The sequence below is a fragment of the Phocoena sinus genome, chromosome 5, assembly GCF_008692025.1.
Source record: "Phocoena sinus isolate mPhoSin1 chromosome 5, mPhoSin1.pri, whole genome shotgun sequence".
Classification (NCBI taxonomy): Eukaryota; Metazoa; Chordata; class Mammalia; order Artiodactyla; family Phocoenidae; genus Phocoena; species Phocoena sinus.
The window spans coordinates 126,449,810-126,468,230 of NC_045767.1; the positions used below are offsets into that span (position 1 = coordinate 126,449,810).

Here is an 18,421-nt window from a genome sequence, read left to right on the forward strand (position 1 = left end):
TAGAGAAATGCAAATCAAAACTACAATGAGGTATCATCTCACACCACTCAGAATGGCCATCATCAAAAAATGTACAAACAATAAATGCTGGAGAGGGTGTGGAGAAAAGGGAACCCTCATACACTCTTGGTGGGAATGTAAATTGATATAGGCACTATGGAGAACAGTATAGAGGTTCCTTTAAAAACTACAAATAGAACTACCATACGACCCAGCACTCCCATTACTGGGCATATACCCTGAGAAAACCATACTTCAAAAAGAGTCATGTACCACAATGTTCATTGCAGCTCTATTTACAATAGCCAGGACATGGAAGCAACCTAAGTGTCCATGGACAGATGAATGGATAAAGAAGATGTGGCACATATATACAATGGAATATTACTCAGCCATAAAAAGAAATGAAATTGAGTTATTTGTAGTGAGGTGGATGGACCTAGAGTCTGTCATACAGAGTGAAGTCAGTCAGAAAGAGAAAAACAAATACTGCATGCTAACACATGTATAAGGAATGTAAAAAAAAAAAAAGGTCATGAAGAACCTAGGGGCAGGATGGGAATAGAGATGCAGACCTACTACAGAATGGACTTGAGGACTCGGGGAGGGGGAAGGGTACGCTGGGAGAAAGTGAGAGAGTGGCATGGACATATATACAGTACCAAATGTAAAACAGATAGCTAGTGGGAAGCAGCCGCATAGCACAGGGAGATCAGCTCGGTGCTTTGTGACCACCTACAGGGGTGGGATAGAGAGGGTGGGAGGGAAGGAAACGCAAGAGGGAAGAGATGTGGGGATATATGTATATGTATAGCTGATTCACTTTGTTATAAAGCAGAAACTAACACACCATTGTAAAGCAATTATACTCCAATAAAGATGTTAAAGAAAATAAAAAGTAAAAATAAATAAATAAAAGGTTAAAAAAAATGACAAAAAAAAACAACAGTAGGCCTGATCTAGCAAAGCACTGCTTATATTCTAATGAATTGGTCATTCTCATTTAGTTTATATAATTAAAGTTAGAAAACTGATGTGCATCGAACATATAGTCCTTCATAACTTTAAGACTGGATTTGTGAAAAAACATCTGACTATATTTGCTAAGATAGTAATATTTTATATATATACTTGTGTCAAATGAATTAAATTTACCTAAGCTGGTATCTATAACCTAAACAGAATCTAGAAAAAATATTATATAGCAAATTAGGGCACCTACATAAACACAGGAACATATTTTTAAACTTATATGATTAAATTTATGAACTTTTTAAGAATATCTATCTAACTACTTATTGTATATAATATGAAGATTTTGAGCATTAAAAAACCTATTAGACATACAAATATAGTGAATTAAAATATTAGTATAAAAGTATAAATCCTCAATTCTGAAAAATATCAAGAAGAATCTCACCTTTTATGTATTTTTCTAGATCAAGTAAACAAGTAGACATTTCTCAAGGGACTACTGCATCTGAATTATGGAAGTATTAGCAAAACACAGGGCAAGTAGGCAGGGGTATTGCTAGCTTACTTAAAAACTCAAGCATGGATTCTCACTTCTTTTGTATCTTGATACTTTCATGCAGACTATGAACTTCTTAACACGTTGCATCTGAAAATATTTCTCTCTTTGTCAGTCACCGGCAAGCTTGTGCATGTGTGGTGGTGTACGTTAAAACCACATGCCCGAGAAAAAGAAGAGGATCCAGTCTAAACCATAACGCTGTTACATATTCACCTAGTTCCTATTTACCAACTGGTATTACGTTACTGTCCTCTTGAAAGACTTCTGGATACACAGGTTATACTACACCACAAGTGAAATGATCTAAGATTTAAAGTCAGAATTTCAATGGAGGTAATAGAAACCCCGACAGGTTCAGAATACTCTAGTAGGTCTTCAAATTTCAATTAGCCCCTTCAATGCAGTCTTTTTTTTTTTTTCGGTTATCATTTCAAAACTAAATTAGTCATCCCAAATACACAAAAGTATGACTAAAATACTTATTTAAGTAAGTGACTTTCAAGCTTTTTCTTAACTATAAAAAACAATAAGAAATACACTTTACCTGCTGTTCATTTTACCTGCTGATCCAAAATATATGCTAGTACGTGTGTATAGATATACACTTACATACATATATATAATCTAAAACCTCATTTTCATAACATGATACCTACCCTTAATATGTTAAGATACTTCATATAGTAGAATATTCTGATATTTTCTATTCAATTTCATTTTCTAATGAAAATGCTGGCTATGATTCATTAAACTTTCATAATCAACTAAGCAGGCCACAGACTGCATTTTAGTGATTCTAATCCCATCCTTCCCACTCAACTGTAGGAATTACTTTAAAATGACATTATTAGTGGGGCTTCCCTGGTGGCGCAGTGGTTGAGAATCTGCCTGCCAATGCAGGGGACACGGGTTCGATCCCTGGATCTGGGAAGATCCCACATGCCGCGGAGCAACTAAGCCTTGCACCACAACTACTGAGCCCACGTGCTGCAACTACTGAAGCCCGCGCGCCTAGAGCCCACACTCCGCAACAAGAGAAGCCCCCGCTCGCCACAACTAGAGAAAGCCCGCACACAGCAACGAAGACGCAACACAGCCAAAAATAAATAAATTAAATAAATAAATTTTAAAAAAGAAAGAAATGTCTTAAAAATAAATAAAATAAAAATGACATCATTAGTGATAGGCACTCTTGGATGATGGTAGAAGGGTGGGAGGAATAAAAAATCTTTTTTTTCCTCCTACTTTACCCACACTAGAGCACAGGTGTGAATTATCAAGAGAAAGACTCCTGAAGTTCTCAATGTGAGAGAAGCACTGCCGCCTGCTTAGCACTTCATCTGAGTCCACACTAGTGCAATGACTTGCCTTTGTAGCTTTTGCACCCTTTGGTCGGAACTGTCCTTTTCACGGGTGAGTTGTGAAGAACATAAGAACCCATCATGTGACAGTTACCACCTTCTGAATCAAAATAACTTTTCCCATTTGCATTAGGAAGCCCTTGAAACTATTTATCAAAGGCTAAGAGTAGATTCTGGGGGTGTTGTTTTGTTTTGGGTTTTTTTGAAATATGGTATACTGTTAGGTAGAGTAGAATAAAAGAACTTGAGTGACTGGGAATTCTGTATTTATTTTTACAATTTTTACAAAATAGCATAAAATAAGTAACTTTTACATAACATAAGTGCCAGTTTGTGGCACCCAGAGCAAGATAAACAGCAGGAGTTCTGCAAATATTTTCTGATTTGAGCTAAGTATCGTGATGTAATTCAACTAAGACTTCACAATGGCAAAACATTTTCTTTCAATAATAATTAATGCTTTACGTTATATAATGTACAATTTTCTATCCTGTTCTAGTCTTGCTCAAATTAGATTCAGCTATACCTTCTGTAAAAAGATTAATATTTTAAATGCTAACCATGTGAATCATGATTATAGTTATTTACCTGCTTTATTAAATTAGACTGAGAGAAAGAAGGATTCGATCGCCCTCTTGTGGTAATTTTGCTGTAGTGTATCCTCCAGGAGTTCCACGTCAACTGGAATTTTTTCTTTTTACTCTAGTCAGAGTGGTCTTCTGTCCATAGTTTCTGAATTTCCAAAGGCACTACATATACTTTCTGTCCTTCACAGTACATATACTTTGTAGCCTCTCTTCAGTTTCTACCTCTGAAATTTAGCCTTTTCCTTGCTCTTTCAGGAAACATTCTCCTGTTCCCTTCCAATTACCATACCAAAAATTTTTTTTATGAAAGTTGCTTCCAGTATTCTAATCACATACGAAATAATTACAGCAACTCTCCATCGACATAGATAAGCTTTAAGTAAATGGAAATAATTAAAAATGTGTGGGGCTAAGGTGTCAGCATTTTTTCCAAGAGGACAGGTGCTGAGTCAATTAATAGTCCAGAAAGTTCAGAGGCTAATGATATTAGTCTAAATAGTTTAAGTTTTCAAAAGTAATAAAATAGCCTTTTCTTTAAAATAGTCTAGATCGTATGCAGTAGCCTTTCCTCTTTCTCCCACAGCACAAAGCTTTGAGCTTCTTTGCAAAATTAGTAATGGTAATTCAAGAATATACAAAATGACACTACGAAGTATTTTTAACTATATAAAAAATTCATGATTTCTTAAAGATAATTTACAATAAGTGAAGTTAGTATTAATGTATTTAAATGTTATAGAAAATACAAAGATGGATTCCTAATTAATTACAAGTTCACTTTTTCCACTCTTGCGAACTGTAAAAAAAAAAAAGTTCTTAAATAATAAATGACCGGACTTCCCTGGTAGCACAGTGGTTAAGAATCCACCTGCCAATGTAGGTGACACGGGTTCAATCCCTGGTCCCGGAAGATCCCACATGCCGCGGAGCAACTAAGCCCGTGAGCCACAACTACTGAGCCCGCGTGCTGCAACTACTGAAGCCTGCGTGCCTAGAGCCCGTGCTCTGCAACAAGAGAAGCCCGCACACTGCAACGAAGAGTTAGCCCCGCTCGCTTGCCTGTGCACAGCAACAAAGACCCAATGCAGCCAAAAACAAGCAAAATAAAAAATTAAGAAAAAAATAATAAATGACCTATTTTTAAAGCTATCATATTTTTCAAAGCAGCCCCTTGTGTATTCAATCAATACTCATCCCAAAACTGATGAGGGAAGACTAGAAATACATAGGGGATTAGGTTAAAAATGTTCCTTCTTTGCAGAGGAACCAGAACTTTCAAAAGCAGGGTAGCATGGCATGTCTCAGTAACTGAAGATACTCTACTAAAACCACAGCACAGATTATAAATTGGGAGCAGCAGGAAATGAACTTGAAAAGTTAGCAGGGGTCAGAGTGGCAAAGGTCTTAATGATTAGTGAAGGAGGGGAAAACAGTCCAGCACCTGAAGCAGGAGAGTGACACGGGCAAGTGAGAGCTTTAGAAGATCACTTGCAGTAAGGAGGACAGACTGACAGGGTGAGAAGGAGATGGGGAAATTAGTTAGGAGCTGTTTGTAAAAACCAGGGCCCAAACCAAACCAATGGCTGTGACCACAAAGAGGAGAAAAGAGATTTGAGAAATGCTAAGATGTGGAATCATTAGGTATTAGTTACTGTGGGAACATGGGGGTGGAGGCGGGACTCTCAAGCTTCCATTCTAGCTTTGGCGCCTGGGTGACTGTGACATCTCCAGAGACAGGTACGATATTTTCAGACACACTGCATTTGAGGTGCCACCTGGAAACAGTAAGGAGGTCAACAAGTTTGAGGGTACGGAGATCAGGAGAGAGAGGACTGTAAATTATCAGTGGCTGGGTAGTAAAAGGAACCTGGACAAGAGATCATTCAGGGAGAGTGTAAAGAGTGTAAAGAGGTAAGACTGAGGGTGGCATCAGCAACATTTAAGTATAGTCCCATCTTCCTCTTACGAGAGGTACTTTTGTCCTATGACCATAACCTTCATTCATGTTGCAAGAAGCATTTAGTCTCCTTCCATTTTGCAGATCAGAAAACTGAGGGTCAAGGTTAAGTGACTTTATTTAAAGCTCTTTATCTGTAGAAGTGAATGAAAACTCAGGTTTCCAGATGGAGCCCAAGGACAGGAAGTAAAAGACCTTTCTTCAATAATTGTTTGACGGCAGCAAGTATTTCTGTTGTTATTTTGTATACATGATCAAAACTAAAACGTTGTATTTCCAAGGCTAACCTTCCAGCAACACAGTTTGTTAATAAGACCCCAAATTTACAATTGAACCCATGCCTCCTGGGTAATCTATGAAACCAGGCAACGCTCTCAATTCTATAATTATAAATAGCAAGTGGCAACACACACAGAGAATGTTTATGAGACATTTCAGAGAGGAAAATAGCTGTACCTACTTTTCCCAGTCCTTTGTAAATCTTAGATCGTTGAGAATGGGTTTCACCAGTGAATTCTATCACATATCCCAGAACACATTTTCATAATTATACTTAAATGCAAAAAGCAAGAGATTTCTTGGGCGTAGTACCTGCTTGGTTGGGCCGTTGCCAGCTTGGTGACTTGATGCCGCCGGTGGAACCTAGAGGCTTGAAGGCGGCAGCAGTGGTGAGCCCGGCCACCCCTGGTCTGGCCGAGCCTGGGCTTCCCGGCCCCTCAGGCGTGCTCCCAGCTGCAGCTGCTGCGGCGGCCAGCGGCTGAGAGGGCTCCTGGGCGCTGCTGGAGAGAAAAGAAGGAAACATTTCTGGTGATGCGCTAGCGATCTAACTTAGCAATGATTCGTTCTTTCCTCAATTTATTAAATCTCTAAGGAAAACAAAAATACATATATACACTACCAAACGTAAAATAGATAGCCAGTGGGAAGCAGCCACATAGCACAGGGAGATGAGCTCGGTGCTTTGTGACCACCTAGAGGGGTGGGATAGGGAGGGTGGGAGGGAGGGAGACGCAAGAGGGAGGGGATATGGGGATATATGTTTATGTATAGCTCATTCACTTCGTTATACAGCAGAAACTAACACACCATTGTAAAGCAATTATACTCCAATAAAGATGTTTTAAAAAACTAATTAATTAACTGATATTTTAAAAAGAAAAACTCTAATACCATGACTGAGGGGCTGCCTTTTTTTAAAACAGAAAAAAAGAAAAAGGGAAGGAAAGGAGTCAGACTGCAGTTCTTTCAATGCTTTGGAAATTCTCTTTAAAAAGTTCTACCATGAGAAATGAGGCACTGAAAAACTTATACAGCCAATCCTTTTAAATAAGAAGCTAATTTCCTCTATCTCAACGTTTCAGAAGGGTCATCTAGATTAAAACAATTAATTATTGGAGACTCCCTGATAATTTCTATGAAATGGCACAGATGCTGTTTTCCGCTTCTCCACATTCTTCTAGTATTTTATGAACCAAGCTTCCCTGACACCTTACCAGTCACTCTTTTCACTCACACACTCAGTCACTCATTCATGCAATAAATACTTAAGCACCTACTATATTCCAGACATTGTGTTACACAGTGGTAAACAAAAGACAACATCCACCGCCTAACGCAACATCCAGTGTTCTGTGTTCAGGATTACAGGAAAACAAGAAACAAGTCTACCGTTGTCTTCTTTCAGTCAGAGCTATTTGCTTAACAGGTGGAACAGGTGGTTCCAGTTTGATTTAGAAGATCATACGGCTTTTATTATCCCAGTCATTTGTTATTTATACTTATATATCATCATTTCAAAAAAAAATTTTAGGTAGTTCAAATTATAAAATATGCTCTTTGGAATGATGCAATACTATAAGTTTCTCTCAAGTGAAGTATAATAATAACAACAGTGACAACAACAACAATACATACATCCTACTAACTTTTCAATAGAAATTTAGCTAGCGCTTGCTAGAAGTTCCACGCACAGAAACTCAATTCCTTCAATACCTGAAATCAAAAGCTAGAGGAATAGATCAATAAAGATAGGATATTATAGAAATGACTTTAGTAAAATAAATAGCCTTAATTATACTGTTAGGTTGAAATTTCAATGCAATTTCAAATGCAATCGTGCCCACTATACTACCAAATGACCAAGATTACCTAATTTTCGCAATGCCTCTTGAACCCTGGGAAACACCTAACAGAGCAGGCCTGAGGCTGCCTGTCCTTAGGAAGGCCCGCTGCAAGGCTGCCCTTTGACTGGCTTTTGGCAACTTGGCTGGTAAACAGTTCCCTATGGTCATATAAAAGTTTCTCTGAAAGATAAACAGTGGCGGGCTTCCCTGGTGGCACAGTGGTTGAGAGTCCGCCTGCCGATGCAGGGGACGCGGGTTCGTGCCCCGGTCCAGGAAGATCCCACATGACGCGGAGCGGCTGGGCCCGTGAGCCATGGCCGCTGAGCCTGCGCGTCCAGAGCCTGCGCTCCGCAACGGGAGAGGCCACAACAGTGAGAGGCCCGCGTACCGCAAAAAAAAAAAAAAAAAAAAAATATATATATATATATAAACAGTGGCTCATTGTGCCTAAACTATACCAACAATGTGGTTTATGATAAACCCCTGCTTTCCTTTTGAGAGTCTGGAGTTTGGGTATGAACAAGGCACAGCCCCAATTAAATATGTCTTAGGTACTTAGTTTCTAAAGAGCTTCTCTGGTAGAGAACACTTTGCACGTCTTCTCATAACTCACTGCTCTAGGAATCCACACATCCTGTATGACCTCACTGGGACAGGACTTTTGGAAACTTGAGCCTGCTTTCTTCTGGACTTGGCCCTATGCACCTTTCTCCTTGCTGATTCTGCTTTGTACTCTTTCAGTGTAATAACTCTCCGTCAGGAGCACTACGATGGACTGAGTTCTGTCAAGTCCTCTAGTGAGTCATCACACCTTGGGGTGGGTTCTGGGCACCTCTGACACTAAATAGTTTTGAAAAATTATATTAGAGCTATTTTAACTTTCTTGAAATACTGTTCCCTATTACTGTCCCCTCAAATTCAAGTGTAGTAGAGCCATCACCTTCTCCCAACATTTCTAATCAGTTTAATGAAAAACTCACATCTGCTTGATGTTAAAACATACTATACTATGAAAAAGAATAAGCACTTTAATAATTTTTATCATAAATAAAAAGTGAAGGACGGCTTACTTAATGGTAGTGCTGAACACAATTCTCAGTAAAGATGACACACTAAATAATATTAATAGAAACAGGGCTTAAATGTTATAGGTCAGTCCTTATAAAAGATTTGTGAGGGACAGGTTATTTTACTTCTCTAAGCCTCAGTTACCTAAACTTTAAATGGGGATAATGCTTTGCTCATAAGAATTCCAGGGACTTAATTAAGATATTTATGTACAAAGTACTTAACCATACTCTAGGACACAGAATCTGAGCTTAACATATGAAAAAGATAATTAATGTATTCAAATAATAAAGACTTATTTTCAATATTTTTACACATTACAAATTATTTTTGAAAGTAATAGAGAAGTATAGACCATTTTAATTCTAGGGTTAATTACTCATGAGGATTTGAAAAATAAAAACAACGAATAATCCATATAGCCACAATTCTGAAAAGAGAATTTATGACCAAGCAATACTAGAATTTACAGATGAAACACAGAATCTGAAAATAATAATAAAACCCAAATCATCATTTAATGTGTAATAACCTGAAATAGTTAAAATTTAATTACAGGAGAGTTGCCAACTTACTTAGAAGAAAGTGACCAGGATGACAGGAAATCAATGCCAAGCCTAGTGAAGTTAGGTTGAGGGAACTGGTTAACTGGCCCATGGTATGAAAGAAACTCAGAAGAAGCATAAGACTAATGCTCAAATATCTGACGTATGGTTCACTCTATACGGCTATGCTCTCTCTGTTTGCTGAATGTTGAGTCGAATCTATGGTGAGATAGACTAGGTTCAATAAAAGGAAGCATTTCCTAATATGAAAAATCATCCAAAGGAAACACTTTCCATGAGAGGTTTGTTTCCAGAAGGCACTTCACAAAAGATGGAGATGCTGTAGACCAGATCCAACCATTTAGAGAGTAGAGGACTAAGTTACACGCCAGCCTGACATTTGAAGCCTTCTAAGATAGAGCTACAATCTATCTGTTCAGTCATATCTCCTACCACTCTGCTACACAAACTATATTCTTGCCATAGCTCCTTTCTGTCCACAGCTCTACATCTTTGCCAGGCTCTACATGGAAGGTGCTCCCCCACTCTCCCTCTGCACCTGTCCAAACCTTATCCATAATTAGCAATAGGAGTAGTAGCACAATAATACCCATCATGCATTGTGCACTACGCTAAGCAATTAACATATTTTATTTAATCACTCAATCTTCTAGAAGTAAAGACATCCCTTGTTTCAATGCATGGCAGATATTAGCTGCATGGCATAAAGTTACATTTCAATTTGTAATAGCTACGGTTTTTCTTAATTAATAGTAACTTCTTTATGTATCGTCTCCTCTACTACATTAAAAACTATTTGAGGTTGGTGCATTTATTGTGACCTTGATATGTTACTTAAACTTGGTAAATTTCCTCATTTGTAAAATGAGATTAAAATACTTTTAGGAACACTCCTACACTGCTGGTAGGAATGTAAATTGGAGCAGCCACTACGGAGAACAGTATGGAGGCTCCTACAAACAGTTACCATATGATCTAGCAATCCCACTCCTGGGCATATATCTGGAAAAGACGAAAACTCTAAAGATACGTGCACCCCAATGTTCATAGCAGCACTATTTACAATAGCCAAGGCATAGAAGAAACCTACGTGTCCATCGACAGATGAATAGATAAAATAGGTGGCGTATACATACATACATACACACACACACATTGGAATATTACTCAGCCATAAAAAGAATGAAATACTGCCATTTGCAGCAACATGGATGTACCTGGAGATTATCATGCTAAGTGAAGTAAGTCAGACAAAGAAATACAAATATATGATAACACTTATATGTGGAATCTAAAAAAAAGATGCAAATGAACTTATTTACAAAACAGAAACAGACTCACTGACTTAGAGAACGAACTTATAGTTACGAGGGGGGATGTGTGTGGGGGGAGGGATAGACTGGGAGTTTGGGATTGACATGTACACACTGCTATATTTAAAAACAGATAACCAACAAGGACCTACTGCATAGCACAGGGAATGGTGCTCAATACTCTGTAATAACCTAAATGGGAAAAGAATTTGAAAAAGAATAGATACATGTATTTGTATAAGTGAATCACTTTGCTGTACACCTGAAACTACCACATTGTTAATCAACTGTACTCCAATATAAAATAAAAATTTTAAAAGAATGAAAAAATGCCATTTGAAGCAACAAAAATGGACCTAGAGATTATCATACTAAGTGAAGTCAGACAGAGAGGGGCAAATATCATATGCTATCACTCGTGTGGAATCTAAAAAAAAGATGCAAATGAATTTATTTACAAAACAGAAATAGACTACACAGACATAGAAAACAAACTTATGGTTAACAAAGGGGAAAAGGGCAGGGGGGATAAATTAGGAGTTTGGGATTAACAGATACACACTACTACATATAAAATAAACAACTAGGACCTACTGTATGGCAGTAGAGATAATACCTGTAACACAGGTAAGGTATTGAGCGCAGGGCCGAGCAGAGTACATACTCAAGAAACGCTCTCATCTTGTAATATCTAGCTAGGATATCCAGGAGTAAATACATGCATCAAATAAACATCCTCCATCTGTACTAATCATTCTGCTTCTAAATGTAGTTTGTAGATAGTTCTGGTCCAGGATTTTGAGACCAGGTACAATCCTGCTTCCTCAATTTTAAATAACACAATATTTCTTAAAATTCCCATGGACTATAATTCATAAGCAATAAAAAGTTTCCATTTTTTTATTGTATCCTTTGTACATAGTCTTGTATATATTCTCTCCCAAAAGGCCTAAGATGTTTACATCTTAAACAGTACTCTTTAGATACAAAGAGTGTGCAGATTATAAAGAATTTATAAAAATCTGAGTTATAAGCAAGAAAGTTCTTCCATTTACATTTATAGTCAGGATTGGTCAGTAAAGTTAATCTCTGGGGAAACAGAGCTCTATCAACTTAAAATATTTAATGTAGTAATGGGAAGATATTAGGTTTTATCTAGACAATCACATATTGGAATATATGCTGTATAGGTCTCTAAAAATCCCATGTCTTTTTTTCTAATTTTTAACTGTTAGCTACTATTTAAAGAAAATACATAAACATTAGGTATCGTATACTAAAGATTAAAAAATTAGTAAAGCCACTGGCTATGTAATTTTATATTTGGGAAAAAAATGTTATCAGTAATCACTAACAGCAAAATATTTCAAATTGATGACTAATTTATTAATATAATATGTCATGAATACTTAGATTGGTATCTTATTTCTGAAGTAATGACTCACATATATTTTTTCTAACTTTAAATTGTTTAAGGTATACCTAAATTCTAAACAAAATTAAAATGCTTTCTGAAAGATTCTAGTGAGGAAATCAAAGCAAATCCGTAAATACTGTTGGCTAATACCACAGAAGCTAACAATCAAATATGGTTATTTTCACTAGTCTGCCAAATAAACAAGCACTGAAATAAAATGTTAAATTAATATGACTTCCATCTCAAGAATACTAAAGATTCTGTTTCATATTTAAAAAACTGAAAATGGAGAAAAACATACTGACAGAGCAAAGGTTTCTTTTCAAAACTGAGCTAATGAGGACAAAAGAAAAACAAAGAGAAGTTAACTTTCAGTGTCAGCAACCTGATTTATCTTGAGTTTACATTCTTTTCCCACATTTGTTTAACTATTACAACAAATCAATTTCAGCGGCAGATTGGGAACAGTTGGAAATTTCAAGTCTATTTTCAAAGGAAAATCTCTGTTCAAAGAATAATCTGGAGGTAACTTTTACTCTAATTACACATTTAAATGTTTTTTAAAAAGCCAGCTGTACATTGCAGGTTTAATTATCAGTGTTTAAACTACACAGTTTTTAGCTAAAGTTTTACAAAAATTGATATACATAGATTCTGAAGTAGTAGAAAAGGAGTATTTCTGGAAGGTCATAATTATAAACAACTTTTTTTTTTTTTTTTTTTTTTTCCCAGTATGCGGGCCTCTCACTGTTGTGGCCTCTCCCGTTGCGGAGCACAGGCTCCAGACGCGCAGGCTCAGCGGCCATGGCTCACGGGCCCAGCCGCTCTGCAGCATGTGGGATCTTCCCAGACCGGGGCACGAACCCGTGTCCCCTGCATCAGCAGGCGGACTCTCAACCACTGCGCCACCAGGGAAGCCCCTATAAACAACTTTTAATTTCAATAGAATTCTCCTGTCAGAACTCTATGAAAGGACCTAGATGTATAGAGCAGTCATGAGTCTCCTTTGTTCCAGAATCCTATTTACAAGAAAATTTTTTGTATTTTCCTAAGCAAAATTCTTTAAGTTAGATGTTTTGTATCAAAATTCAACATGTTAAATATACTATAATAGAAAGGCACAATTCTGGTATTATACTACACTTTATTATAATTTTAAAGATTACTGTTATAGAAAAGCAAACATCAGAGATAAAATACCTCTGACATTAACCCAACTGCTCTTTTGGTACTCCTCTCACTGAAGTGGCAAGGGTCTCCTCAGGAAACCCTGCACTCCAGCTTTGCAGAATGCCAACTAGCTTACCTTGTTGAGAACCATTTTCCTTTCCCAAATATCGAAACATATTTAGTTTGTGCCTATTGCTGTTAATAAAAAGTAATGTAAATGACTACTAACACTTCCTCTAGAAGTGGGTGCATGGATAAATATTCAGTTAGTCCATAAGTACAGGCATACCTTTTTTTCAAAAACAAAAAGTTTATTTAAACAATAAGACACCTGACTTGAAGGAAAAGCTATCTAGGATTCATTTCTTTTAGAGTAAATTTTCCTGCTTACAGATTGCCTTACATGTAACAACTACATACAAAAAAGTTATAAAACTGTCCTCAGTTTTACAAGCATTAAAATTCTCCAATCAAACAAGGTATGCCAGGATTTTTATGTTGTTCTTTTTCTGTTAAAACAGGTAGAACAAAATAACTTACTGGAATATAAAGCTAAAAGCTGAATGAGCATGGTACTAATGGAAAAAGGGAGTATTTTCTCATAATCAGCATCTTTCCCTATCCCATCTCCATTTGATGTCAATCAATGCTTAGAGCATTCCATTAGGTTCTCAAAGGAACCTTTTATTCCAAGAGTAGTTAGTAACCTGTCTTTGTACAGACTTACCCCTGACAATGTAATATTTCTGCTCATTTAACAATCACAATTCCACAAATATAAAATAATTTCGGGTATATTTTTTCTTAGAGCAAAATGTACAATGACCTCTTGTACATTTTGCTGTTTGTCCCCCTGTTTAAACATCTCCCTTAAAAGTAATCCAGAATTATACAGGGACACCTCATTTTATTGCACTTTACTGTGCTTTGCACACATTGCATTTTTTTTTTTTTTTTTACAACTTGAAGGTTTGTGGCAACCCTGCAACAAGCAAGTCTATTGGCATCATTTTTCCAAAAGCATTTGCTGCTAACTTAGTGTCTCTGTGCCATATTTTGGTAATCCTTACAATATTTCAAACTTTTTCATTATTATTACATTTGTTAATGGTGATTGGTGATCAGTGATCTTTCATGTTACTACTGCAAAAAGATTATGACCCACTGAAGGCTCAGATGATGGTTAGCATTTTTAAGCAATAAAATATTTTTAAATTAAGGTATATACATTAACTTTAGACATAATGCTATTGCACACTTAACAGAATACAATATAGTGTGAACATAACTTTTATATAAATGTACTGGGAAACCAAAAAATTTGTGACTCACCTTATTGCATTATTTACCTTATTGCAATGTTTTGGAACCAAACCCATAATATCTCCGAGGTATGCTTGTAATTAAGTATAATGAGAATATCCATAACAGTGGATGATAGGACACAAACACATGATCAACAGGCAGCCTGTGTCATATCATGCTTTTACGAATTATAGTCATAGTTGTACCCTCTGTCATTAATTTTATGTTCTGTCAGAAATAATATAGTCATTTCATTAAGATTATACCTTTAGTAAATACTTAAGATATTTTTATTTTTATGTTATACCTAATAATTTTTGCATAATTGTTAAGTTTAGGAGAAAAATTCATTTTTGTGTTTCAGTATTTCCCAGATATGGAGAAAATTAAGTTGTTTGCCCACATAAAATCTTCATATCTACGAGCTATAAGATAGTAGGCAATCAAAACCAATTATTTTATTATTCTTTTTCATTTTTTCAAAAGGTATAAAGGTATGTTTTATTAAACATTTAACTCTTCTCATATAGCAACATCCATGCAATAAAAAACAGGGTTCTACTCTAAGTTAAATACTTGTACTATTACTTGTAATTTCATACCAAATATCAAATGTGCTAATAAAAGATGTCACAAAGGATTAAAAGGCAAGTTAATAATCATACAAAATAACATGCTTGTGCATTATCACTGCATTGAAATTACAGTTAATTTAAAACTGGACGCAAATCAGCTCTAGGATTTTCTCATCTGGGCTGTTAATATGACACTTCAGTGTTAGAGAAAGCAGTACCTTCCACAGCAAACCACCCCTTGTGACATCCGCCCTCCCAGTACCTGGTTTTCTTAACATGGACAGAGCCAGTTGATTTCCTCGAGGGCTGGAGATACGAAAAAGCTAAAGGCTTGGGAACAGGGCTGATGCAAAGTGCATCCAGGAGTGAGTGATATTTTTCAGGACTGGAGAGCCTGGTGAGCATTCAGAAAGAGTTTTAAGTTGAAAAATCACACTACCAAGTGCAGAAAGTACGTAGTTTTTACAGTTTATGATTTGAAACATTTCCAGAGAAAGAGAGAGATAGGGACAGAGACAGAACAAAGAAGTGGAAAGAGGACGAAGAGAAAAGTCTATTATATTATTCTACTCATTAATACAGAACTGATTAAATTTTCACCAAAACTGATCAAGGCAATCTTTTGGAAAGCATTTATAGCTATGAAGACTACTGTAACTTACGTGAAAACAAAACCCCACAACAATAAAAAGGTTTTTACTATTTTTATAGGAGAATGGGATATTAGAATAGTTAGGCTTTAGATCAACCTCAAACATAACCAGTTAGTGGGAGAAGGTAAAACCAAGAGAAACTTAAAATACCTATTTATACTTGATTCTGTTTCAGATATAAAGATTAAAAATGATAAAAAGTCATAAGGCACACAAAATGCAACAATCCACACAACTGACAAATATCATAGATAAATGGTGGTAATGAAAAGAGATAAAAGGATAATTTAAAGAAAAATCAGTAATAAACGCTGTGGGATATATCCGCAACCTAGAAAAAATGTCCCCAATACAATTAAGATCTCATAATAGGGCTGTGACTATTTCAAATGGGTAAGTAAGACAGTAAAAAGCGTTGGGTTCACATGAGACGCACACTGTACATGTAGTTCTACCTGGTTTTTGCAGCAAGAACAGCAGACACAGTAGCGGCTGCACTGCTCAGAACGGCAGCACTATATCTAGCAGGAGAAGACAAGGTAGACAAGTTTCGAGACCCTTCCAAAGAACTTGTCGCCACATTTCTTGTGGAGCTGCTTAAATTGATCAGTAGAGAAAGAAAAACAGAGGAGAAGAACAAAAAGGAAAGTGAGAAGAGGTAGCATAATAAAGATAAGATAGCAGCCATGCTATATTAATATTTAGATTTTATAAAGGTGTGACATGTCACAAGTGTAAAAGGAGCTTGGGTCCTTTATTTACTGTTGCTAGGATTTCTCTCAGAAATTCAAATCTGATACATAATCCTCCATAAAACTGATGTTCTGAACATACAAACTTTCTTTGAATGTTTTTAAGTTCACTGTCTCTAATCCTATTTATAATGAAATCAGTATAACAACACACATTTGAAGATTGATTTGTCAACAACTAAGTAGAAGCTAAATCCAAACATGAAGTGTGAATTTCCGTAAGCAGAGAAAGAAGGAAGGTTATGTTAATTTTTTCAAAAAAGTCTCTACATAAACAGTTTTACCTTAGAGATGATATACACTCAGAGCCTCACATTTTAATGAGACCTGTGTTTTCAAGAGAAGCAGGTACAACCAGCTGCCTATTCAAAAGCAGCAATATGTATTAATATGGACAAGAAATAACTTTAAAATACTGAGAGTAAAACTATTTGGGGATGGCAAGCACCTTTGTAAAATAAACAGTAGTTACAGTGAATATGACTAAAAGATCACCTTCTCTGCTGACACTGCATTTCTATTTTCAGTTAGCCCTGTAAAGATTCAAAAATGCTGGTATGAAATTTTATCTTCAGAATTCTTATTACTTAAAATAATAATTAGTTTCCATTTCTTTTTTATTAAGTGAAAAGAAAGTCTAAAATGCATGGGGTGAAATCTGTGTCTCCTTCATTATGAGTGCAACTTCTTAATGAACATCCTCACTACACTACGATCACCTTTTCCAAAATTTGGTGACAATGGCCACCTCCAAAACAAAGTAATTATGTACCAAACTCAACCCAGGCTAATAAGAGCTCAGATGTCTAAAACTGTGAGGGTTGACATAAGTCTCTTCTCCCTGTCAGAAGAATCTGATAATCCATTATTCCTAGTTCCACTGGCTACAATTTTACAAACCATTAGAAGACAAATTTAAAAAACAGTGGCAAGCCATTATATATATATATAATATATATATATTATATATATACACACACACACACAGAATTAAGTATAATTTTTTGGTAAGTCTATAATTTAACTGAACTCTATGGCTATGTTTTAACTGTTGTGAATGGCTAGAAGATAAAGAATGGGGGCTGACAAAGAGAAAAGAAAGATGTTATCAGTGGCAGAATGAGTGTCATGCCAAGTGGAAGAATAAAGTTATCAATGACACAACTTTGAGTTTCTCAATTACTCTGCATCTTTGAGGCAATGGCTACTATTTGAGGGAAGTAATGGTGAATAATAACGAGAAACTGAAGTCTATAAAAAAGTCAGCTAAAAAAATTAATCAGCTAAATTATCCTTCTTCTGTAAAAAGAAAAGGAAACTAATGAATTTCTTTTATCATATTGTATCACAAATAATAATATAAAAAGACTCAGTTATCAGCAGAGTCCAGCAAAATCTCACAAGAAGAATTAACCAGGATACCTTTAGAATATCTGGGCAACTGGAACACATGATCTCTATCACTCTTTTTTTAGAGGGGAATGCTCTAATTCAGTAAAGCAGACTTATGTCAAACTTAAGGAAGCTGACTTTCCAAATCACAGTGAATAAACAAAAGGCACAGATTTCCTGACACTAAAACTTAGAATCTAAACAAAAAATTAAAAATGTAAAAGCGGTGTAAAGCAGTGCTCCAAAGCTGAGGCCACGCTTTGTCTATATATTAGTGATGTCAGTTCTGTAATCTATGATCACTTTTTCCATTTTAGTCAAACAGTTTTAGTATTTCAATTTCACCACCAGCATTAAAATTTAGACATACCAAGAGGAAAAAACTCTACCTAGGATACGTTGTTACTTTAGAAAGTGTGGCTACTTGGCTACCAATATGTAAAACCTGAGGAGTTGCAGGTGGGTGAGGTCCACTCTCAGGTAGATCTTCCAGAGAACTGTCAAACCTGAGTTTTCAGAAGTAAAATAAAGGCAGAGGAAATATTAATGAAAAGTATAGACATTTATCATGTATACTACCTTAAAAGTACATTGGTTCATTGTACAATGTACAAAAATCTAGTACATTGCTAGATTTTTTAACTTCGT

General features: G+C 36.0%; 1 protein-coding gene across 3 annotated transcripts in view; it reads right to left on the minus strand.

Annotated features, from left to right (window-relative positions):
• PDLIM5 (PDZ and LIM domain 5) overlaps positions 1 to 18,421 on the minus strand; it is a 220,156-nt gene that overhangs the window by 45,613 nt on the left and 156,122 nt on the right. For all 3 annotated transcript variants that reach the window (XM_032631935.1, XM_032631934.1, XM_032631936.1), the window contains one exon: positions 6,031 to 6,218. In XM_032631935.1, the coding sequence (XP_032487826.1) occupies positions 6,031 to 6,218 (188 nt within the window). The remainder of the gene's footprint in view (positions 1 to 6,030; positions 6,219 to 18,421) is intronic.